General features: G+C 42.4%; 1 protein-coding gene across 8 annotated transcripts in view; it reads right to left on the bottom strand.

Moving 5' to 3' along the window:
- Positions 1–1,063: 1,063 nt before the first annotated feature.
- Positions 1,064–10,223, bottom strand: part of LOC126388710 (ecto-NOX disulfide-thiol exchanger 2-like) — a 271,116-nt gene continuing 261,956 nt past the window's right edge. For all 8 annotated transcript variants that reach the window (XM_050041964.1, XM_050041962.1, XM_050041957.1 and 5 more), the window contains 2 exons: positions 6,732–6,817; positions 1,064–1,894 (listed from right to left, as the gene is read on the bottom strand). In XM_050041964.1, the coding sequence (XP_049897921.1) occupies positions 1,763–1,894; positions 6,732–6,817 (218 nt within the window). In that variant the 3' untranslated portion in view covers positions 1,064–1,762. The remainder of the gene's footprint in view (positions 1,895–6,731; positions 6,818–10,223) is intronic.

The following is a 10,223-nucleotide window of genomic DNA, read 5'->3' on the forward strand; positions in this document are numbered from 1 at the left end:
AAGACCGCCTCATATCGTTAGGACAAATGTTAGAGAACATATAGAAAATGACATGTAAACGTGTTGTCTTACCTTACCGGTGTGGTGCCATGTTTGTTTGGACCTATTTCTGGGGCACGCTATTGCTTTTTTCTGTCTCGTCTGAGCTGCTGTGGTCTGATAAACAGTGACTCATTAAATTCAATGCCCCCCTGATGCTGAAGAGAACGTTAGAGGAAGCACTGACATGTGGAATATGGCTAATGTTCTCTACCGTTAGCTTGCTAATACAGACAAACTGCTAGCTAGCTAACTTAGCAAAACACTTAAAGGTTTTAAGTGACAAACGTAATTTAATTCATCAAGACTCCAGGGTTGATCTGGCTGGTAAACTGGCTACGTTGCCGTTCATAAATTACTCTATCAGCTAACATTACGAAGCAACCAATGCCAGATCAATGCAGCATAGTTTAGTTGGGCCTACAGCTAGCTAGCTACCTTAGCTTGCTTGTTCACTTACGTTATCACGAGCAAAATAGTATCAGAGTAGATTTGTTAGTTGCCTGGCTTTTAAAATTACCTCCCCAGCTAATGTGATACATGATAATTATCAGTTAATTTAGCCAATAATAAATGTAACGGTACAAAGTGCTTTCTACCAGCCAAATGTAATGACGTGGCAGCTAATGAGCTAACTTCAACCTGAGCTAATGTTAGCCAGCTAGCTGTAACTTAGCTATTCAACATGGTTGCTTGTAATGTCAGCTGATAATGGAATTTGCAAACGGTATACTACTTAGTATCATGGAGCCAATGGTCCAAATTTAATATAGGAACATTGCAGATAGTAATGTTATTCTAAATATGATTTAAATTTATTTTCCAGCCTTCTATCAACATAATGACGGCCATCACAGTTAATCTTGTGTTTTTTTATTGTCATGGCCGATGCCCAGGTGCTCGCTCACGGCTACTGCAGTTCACTTCACGGCCAGAGAGAGGTGTCAATAGCAAGACACATACACTTTTTTACAACCGGCCTCTCCGAGCATCAGATACCCATAAAAAAAATATAACTCAAACATTTTTATATACTCAAACGTCTTTTATAATCAAAAATATCATCCAAGCATTTACAGTGTATTACAACAAATGATTCTATGCAACTGTTAACAGCCTTTACAGAAAATGAAGAAATATATCCATTTATGATCTATTTTACAAACCAGGAACAGCAAAAAGAGAAGAGAGGGAGGCCAAAGGCTTCGGAGGTTTGGAGCGTTCAGTTAGACCCTGATGAGCCTCCTTGGTTAGCCCTGTAGTCCTGGCTCACACAGACACCATACAGAGCCAACTGTGGGCTCAGAGAGCACAATGCCCGGCCCATGGGGGCGATAACTACATTATAATCCAGTGACCGGAGGAACCGGTGGTCTTCTGTGATTTCTAGAGTTGTTATGTCTAAAAATATTTTGCAGACACTGAGAAACTGAGAGTTCATGAAGACTTTGTCACCTTGGTTTGATGTCAACATTCCTGTAACCATGGAAATGCTGCGCTTTTACATCTCTGCCACTTACAGAGTCCCTGAAATGCTCATGTAACATTCCCTCCTGATCTGGAGGTCGTGCTCAGTCCTCTGTGTTCTTGTACAGTCAGGAACAGTCCACCGTCTTTGATATTTGCGGGCTTTATACTGTGTCTTTCGCATCTCTACAGTGTCCCTATGTCGTCCTGACTGCCTATCATCTCTTCCACGTCAAAGAAGCGTCGCCAGCAGAGTCTATGTGCTCTTGATGCCCTGGAAGCCGCAGAAGTTCCAGCGTTTCTCCAGACTGGCTCCGACACCGGTCAGCTCCTGTCTGAAGGTGCAGGGCAGCCGTGAGAGAAGAGCCTCCACCTCACTGGTGTTGATCTGTGGAAACACACACATACATCAGTCCAGGGTTAGAAAAAGAACAAAGTCCACAAGCACATATACCAAAAGTCAATCTAGATCCATACTCAAGATGCCATTTTATTTCAGATTTTGGAATAAGAATTCTCATACTTGATTGTGTATGAATGCCAATCACATCTTTGAAGGATACAGACACTGCTCTGGTCTCTAGTTTGTCACCAGTGACTTGCTGCTTGCTGGCTGCAGATGTTTCACTGAATTTTAACCATCCTTGAACCTTGCAGCTTGTTTTTAAACAGAACGAACCATGATATTTTAATGGACTTTTAAAAAAACATGTTGGCATGAGTGATGGTGATCTTAAACTCAGATTAAGAAAGCTTCGATAAAAATAAGCATGTTGACTGGCTGTCTGTTACAAAGGCTCCACACAGAGTAGCAGCATATCACTTTAACACAGAGGTAGGCAACCTGTGGCTCTTTAGACATTCTCCAGTGGCTCCCTGTGGCTTTGGCAAAAAATGACATGGAAATAAATCACTTATCTTGTTGGGAGTTGTGGGGGGCTGGAGCAAGACACTGGGCAAGAGGCGGGGTACACCCTGGACAGGTCTCCGGACTATCACAGGGCTGACACTCACATTAACACCTATGGGTAATTTAGAATCACCAATTAACCTGCATGTCTTTGGATTGTGGGAGCAAGTCGGAGTACCTGGAGAGAACCCACACTGACAAACTCTGCACAGTAGGGCTCCCGCACCCTGGGTACGAACCAGGAACCCTCTTACCATGAGACGACAATGCTAACCACTGCACCACCGTGCCGCCATAAAACATCCATCCATCCATCCATTTTCTAACCGCTTATCCTCTTGAGGGTCGCGGGTCCCAGCTGACATTGGGCAAGAGGCGGGGTACACCCTGGACAGACTATCGCAGGGCTGACATGTAGAGATAGACAGCCATTCACTCACATTCACACCTACGGACAAGGTTTCCATTTGCAGTCTGAGAAGTATTGACCAACATGTTTGAGTGGCAGGTAAACAATCCATACGGAGAGGCAGAAGTCATTGGCTGAAATACACATTTGGCACCCATCGGCTATCGTCTGTAAACGATTTGGCTTTAATTAGCTTTTTAAAAGAATGTATCTGCATTCATATGCAGGCATCTGTTTATAGAGATTAGATGAAATGAAGGCCGCACAGAAGAGGAAGTCTTGGCCCGGTTATATCCGCTGACTCCACTGAATCTCCTGAAATATTGCCAGTTGCCCTCAGAGACTTATTGCTGTTAGACCGATAGCTGATGAGACTGATGTGTGGACATTAATTATTTTCATTGGAGCTATTTTTCAAAAGCCTTGCACCTTTGCCCCTTCTTAAATTAAATTAGCACATACTTTACAGATGCTGCTTTTGAAAAATGCTTATTCATTATTTCTGCTTTTCAAAAAGCCAGCCCTTGCCAAATCAAACCAATGTGTTAACTTCGCTCATACATCCACAATTTATTCTTTTACACACTCATCACCTCCTCCCTTCTCACACCTCCACTGCAATCAGAGAATCATGGCGCAAGTAAAATTTTAGCGAGAGGGTGACGGCATAGCAGCCACCTGACTAAGCGTAATCTGGCTCACACCACTCGGGTGGGCCGAGGATCATCAGTCGACTGAAATCCTGAGGTGACACTGCCAAAATCCATCGTACAAGCTGCCACAGACGACCCACAGTGTCTTGCATTAATAACTAGATTGTTTGAGCTCTGTGCTGATGTCAGGATGCATTAAGGTCCATCATGGAGATAGGACTGGTGTGACATCACAGACAATGGAGCCGTGTGTGGAGCCACCAGATAAGCATAGAGGATTGGGCATGTTGTTGGAAAGTCTAGTCCGTGATATTGACAAAACTCTGTGGGCTGCTTGATGTGTGTAGCGGAGAGTCAATGTGGGAACAACAGATGCACAGGCAAACTCGTACGCACACACAGACAGACAGGCGTGGGCGTACGCTCACATAAACACACGTACGAAAACACATGAACACACAGACACACTAGACAAAAAGCCCAAAAGGCATGAGAGAGAAGACGGTCACACTCTATTCTTTGCATGTGTGAGAATGAGTCAGGGTGGTGATGAGCATATTCAAAGAGTTGCTACAGAGAACAGTGATTTCTTGGGGCAAACTTGTCGAGACAAAGTTTCTGACAAATTAATTCTTCCTAATAATGAGTAAGTTTAAGTAGCCTGACATCTGAAGGTTTCCGCCAAGATCGAGAATGTGTCTTCTGTCTGGCCAGAGACTGCATCTGTAAAAGCAGTGGTGACATCTGCCATTTTTCCTGAAGGTCTCCTTGTCTGGGCAGAGAGCAGAAACGACCATTAATCTCAGTGTTACCTTTTGGAGGTGACATTGAAAGTTGGCCTTTTGAAAGCCTTGCGTAAGTGGCAGTGAAGAGCGATAATACGTCTAAAATGCCTCCTCAGAAAGATGGGGATAAAATAGCTGTGCTTCGCCAGACGGAGTGGAAACTGAGGGTGGTGTTTGGCTTCGAGTGTCAGAATGAAGGATCTAGTTTTAATATGTTCCGGCATCGAGGGAAATCACACAACTAGCCAGACATATAGCCATGACATTTTGGGATAGGAAAGTAAGATAAACCATCTCCGAAGTTTAACTTTCCCCAAATCAAAGTATTGTGGACTCTATTTCCAAACAAACATTAATTTAAAGATGTCGAATTGTCTCTGATGCTGAGTTTTTATGTGACTGATTATATTTATTGTACGTCTTTTTCTCTGTGAATGTTTCCTTTGCTTGACTCTGGTCCTGGGCTGCAGTTCGATACCATTTCATCAAGTTCAAGTCCAGTATTGAATCCACTTATAAAATAAGAATCACCTTTTCTTGCCTGAGAGGGCAAACAGTTTTTAGTGGCAGGCTAATGAATGTTCAATTAATAGCAGTAGCCTTCTGTACTTTACAGGCTACTGACTCCAAATACTGAGGCTAGATTCTCTAGAGATGAGTCGCCCCTCTGTTGGTCCCTGTTAAACCACAAAAAGACAGTCCTCTGGCAAATGTGCAGTGGTGTTATGAAATGATGCTTCCTTTCACTCACAATCAGTCTTTGGCTGAACACAGACAGCAGCTGCAGAGAGCATTTCAACCAGAGAACAGCCAAACTTTTCATTTCAGCAGTTACAGAAAAAATGCAAATTATCTGCAGATGATCTAATGTGCCACAGGTGATGTCTGCCATTTCAACCAGTGAGTCAAATAAAAAAAAGGCTGCTACTTTAGTGTTTTCCAACTATTTTGCTCAGAAAAAGGTTTGATAACAGATTGGTTAGCTTAATAAAACTAGATGTTTTGCTGAGTCGTTCCCCAGACAGGCCTCTTGCAAAAGAGATCTCAATCTGTACATCTAGCTCCTGACTGTTTAATTAAGCATTTTGAGAGAGTTAGATGAAAAATGCTTCACCCCCCAAATGACCATTTGTATATTAATGACTCACCCTGTGTTATGTATTATGAATTCATGAAGAAAACTTTTTCTTTCTTGCATGCCTTCACAATGAACAAAGAATCTAAAAATGAAAATGTTTTTGACGAGTTGAAGTCAGAGCCAGCCATGTTTAACAGCAAAATTATGTCAAAACATCCGTTTACAAACTCTCACAAACCCTGCAGTATAATCCAAGTCTCATTTATCCAGTCATATGCTCAGTATTTCCAAAACAGACAGTCATTTCTGACGAAACCGAACAGAAAGTGAAACTTATCGATGCAAGGCCAGACTCCACTGACAAAAATAGTAATTTTACCTCACTGAACACAGGAGTAGCTGGTCTAGTGCTGCCTCGATCAATTCATTAGTCTGTGTTATTGTGTGACTTTGGTGCTTTGAAGGGTTAGTTCAGATTCACCAAAGTCACGCAATGACACTAACAAACTAAACGAGTGAGCAGTTGATCAGCAGCTCCTGTGTTCAGGGAAGTAAAATTACTGTTTTTGTCAGTGGAGTCTGGCTTTGCATACTGTAGATAAATTTCACTTTCTGTTCAGTTACCTGCCAGAAAGGGCTGTCTGTTTGGGAAGTACTGAACATATGACTGGATAAATGAGACAGTTGTGCGAGAGTTTGTAAACTAATATTTTTATATGGTTTGCCTGTAATTGCTTATGACTTAAATTCGTCAAGAACTTTATGTTTTTGGATTCTTTGTTCACGGCATGCCAGAAGAGTTTCCTTCAAGAATTCAATGGAACGTGGGATGATTAACTGATATACAAATGGTTGTTTGGGGAGAGAAGTATTTCTTGTGGGGGAAAACATCGATATCGCATAGTATTGCGATATTTTTGTGTGACAATATCATATCAAGTATCAATTTTTTAATAAACAACTTATTGATATGATGAATACAAATTAAACATTAGGTAGCTTTAGGTGGATGTTGAGAAAGTTTTTCCTTGGGACATTAATTTACAGTTGGAAAAAGATAATAAATTGCAATATATCGTTATATATTTTATCGCAATACCCAGTGTATCGCAACATATTTTAAATAATATGTACTGTGATGATAATATTGTATTGTGACTTAAGTATCGTGATAATATTGTATTGTGGATCCTCTGGTAATTCCCACCCTTAATGGACATGGAGGCTGTGTCTCTCCTACACAGCAGGACCCTGGGACACAACAAGCCCATATGTCAGCGCTGTAGGGGGCATGGACACAGTGTCTATATGGGTGCATCTAACCTACAGTGATCCTGAAGGCCGGCTCTCTTAATGTACCCCACAGTTTTGATTCATGCGTGCCTGTTACCTTGGTGTCCAAACGCTGCAGGTAGGAACAGATGTACTCGATGCTGGCTCCGAACGGGTGGACGTGCAGGAACGTCGAAATGATCCCTGAGGTAGAAAAAACAAGTCATGCAAAGATGTTAAAGCAGAGACATGTCACATGCCTCCAGTTTCTGTCACCTGTCAAAAATTGTCTAACTGCCAAAGGATGTACTCCTTCCCTCCTCTGACTGAGTCAAACACGAGCTCCGAGTGGCTTCTCCCACAGTCCCAGTACTGTTAAGAGCCTCTTGTATATTGTGGCTCCAGATTAGAGGGAGTGTTTAATGACAGCTTTGATGCCGTTGTCTCTCATCAAAGCCGTACTCCCCCCCAGCTAAAACAAACCATCTGCTATCAGCTCACAGTCAGGGCCAGGAGAGATAATCCTCCACCTCTGCTTACTAACCAACTATAAAGCATAGAGGGACCAACAGTTGAGACAAACACACACAGTGTTAAAGTCACAAAGCTTTCCACTGGCTCAAACACCAGAACAGCCATATCACAGCCACTTAAGACCTTTAAGAGGAAGTTACTACTCCAAGACTTTCTCATTTTTGCCACCTGCAGGAGGTCAGTCGATAGCTTCAACACAAACGACATGCTAGCCTGGAGCTGCTCCACTGCTCCCTGACAATGAATAAGAGACTGACTTGGAGTCTAATGGTCCATTGAGATACAATGCCAAGCAGAATTTCATGTTGATTTATCTCCATGAAATTGCCTGCTGGAGTGGTTTCGCTGTCTATGTTTATTTGCCTGAAAAGAGCCAATGAAGATGTTTTCCCACTAGTAATCCACACGTTTGCTATAACTACACGCACCCACTCTGTGTGTGTGTGCAGACTGCCAGAATATGAGTGAGTGTCGGGGCTCAAATTAAGGCTCAGTCCCAAAACAGCTCTTTTCCCTACCACTTAGCTCTTACCTATTCATTTTGTGCATTTACATCTAGGGGTAGGGTGTCTCGATTCTTGCTGGGATAGAGGGGTAGTGTGAAGTGTTGTCATCAAGGGCCATTAGTCAACTAGTTGCCTGCATGTTTACGATATTAATGGAGTTATTAAACTATATATTTTGGGCGGGGCAACACAATGGTTTGAGTTGAAGGTGTGAGAAAGAATAGTATCAGTAACATTGTTAACACTGTGCTACATTACAGAGAAATACAAAACCGTACTAATGAACCTTCATTAATATAGGCCTATATTTTATCTACAAGTGCACGTCACACACTGAGCGAGCCGCCTGTTAATGATGCTGTCGGCAAAGCAGTAATGATTGTGCTAAGTGGCTAATGGGCATGTAGCTACTTCCATGTTTCAGATGATACGTCATGTTTGTAGTCGACCAATGTAGATGAGTTTACATATCACCTTGGGTTCGTCCTTCACCTTCTCAACTTGATCCCACACTTTGGATTTCCTGCCCGACATGTTATTAACTAGCCTGTGGAATAACCGCAGGTACCAGCCCTGTGATTGGTTTGTAATGTAAATCTAGTAGCAAAGTTGTTGCACTTGTTACGGCTCCTCTAATAATCCACAAAGCATTGTTTTTATCTGATATCTCGTTTAATCGATTGATAGTATTAAACTTTAGTGGTGAAAGAATCGTGAGCATCCATGCTTTTCTATCTCCATCTGATACTTGGCAAATATCATTGTGATAATATCGTAATTGCCATATTTTCATCTGTTTACATAAACGGCATCGATGACGAAGATACTAATGACATATCAGGGTCTTGAAGGGATCTCTTTTTTCCACAGGGGACTTCAACCTTGCACCTGCTCAGACAGGCAAAGGGGCACTTGGAAAGAAATGGGATTGGGCTGAAGACGCATATTCATTATTGATAAATATTTAAAAGGACGCTCATTAAATACTTTAAAAAGTCAGCAGAAACTCAAACTGTGCCTTATTTTCCACCACATTTCCTCCTTTCTGTCCTCTTTTGAGTCTTATGCAAACTCTGACTATTAGATTTTTCTAAATCTGGTGGGAATCCCGAGCTTATGCTTTGCAGTGTCATGCAAATTTGTTGCTCATTCTCAACAGCAGTAGATGAGATTTCACCTCAAATTGCACCAGCTAGAGAAAATCTCTGTTTGAGTATTTCCACCGACTTTGCATGCATTCGTGCTTTGTGCTGTGTCTGAAGGCACCACAACAATGTTCGCTTGAGTTTTTACAGCTGTCACACCTGCTGGCAGTTTTCAACAATGCCATGGCCGAGGTATTCTGCTGGAGTGCCCTGGGCAAAACTGAGCTGTAAGCCCCTTCTGACCCCCCCTTTCCTTCCATTCTGTCAGTTTTGTATTATCTCATACCCCTCAAATACCCATTAAGCACAACGCCTGCAGCCCCAGAAACCATCCAATAACCCAGTGCTGGAATACTTCCTGCCCTCAGGTTTGTCGTGTGTCAATTACCTAATGGCACTTTTATTCAACACAAATTTATTGAAGAATACGCACCAACCTTGAGGCCTCTATATACTTAAAATGAGGGAGTTTGAGGGCATGACCAACACTATTCTAACCCTCTGCAACAGACTGTCGTGGAATAATTCCCACTTAACACAGCAATTGATTAGTTGTGGACTTTATTAGAAGAAGGCAGGTTTTAAACCTCCCTCTCAAACTCTCTTTGTTCACTCCTCACACAACTCCTTCTGTTACTTTGTGTGTGAGAAGTGCCACACCATGAATGGAGAGGGGAGACTGCTTTCAGACAGCAAGTGGTTGTTTTCAGTATAAACACAAAGGCAGACTTGCTGCTGAAGTCGGTGGCAGCGGCGAGGAGAGAGGGAGGGCCAGCTGCCGCTCTCGTGGCCATGCACAGCTCTTTTGATGCTGCTTTCAGAGTTTATGATGGTTCAACTTTTTCAACTTGCTGTGGCGGCTAGCTGTGTGACCATGGCAACCACAGAAACCACAGAAACCACAGCAAGGGAAAAAATACTGATTTGTACTGAATCTGGGCTCCCTAAATGATACACCTGTTCACCAGCAGAGAACAGACAGATCAATGAAGAGAAATGGTACTGGAGCAACACAAGCTTCAAAATCTGATTAGCTGGTCCGGCACAATAAATAATGTTTATGATTCTAGTTAGCAATGTTCCTGTTTTTTTATATTTATATACAGAGCAGGTTCTCTTCCACAGAGTCTGCCATGTTGTTCTACAGTAGCCCAGAATGGACAAATCAAACACTGGCTCTAGATAGGGCAATTTGTGTTTCCACGTTGGCCACTGTAGTTCTATATGTTTGGCACACAGAGAAGTTTCAATTGATCTTTCGCCAATCCCCGCCTCTTTGTGATGGTCCGACAAGCTGTCGGAGTAAGCATGGAGCCCACACTGTAACTAACTGCACGCCCTGAAGAAATATTATCATATTTTTGGAAAAATGAAAGAGTGATTCCAGAGAGAAGCAGACAGAGGGGTCTACAGTCTGTGTTTGAA

Source organism: Epinephelus moara, chromosome 4 (assembly GCF_006386435.1).
Source record: "Epinephelus moara isolate mb chromosome 4, YSFRI_EMoa_1.0, whole genome shotgun sequence".
NCBI classification, from domain to species: Eukaryota; Metazoa; Chordata; class Actinopteri; order Perciformes; family Serranidae; genus Epinephelus; species Epinephelus moara.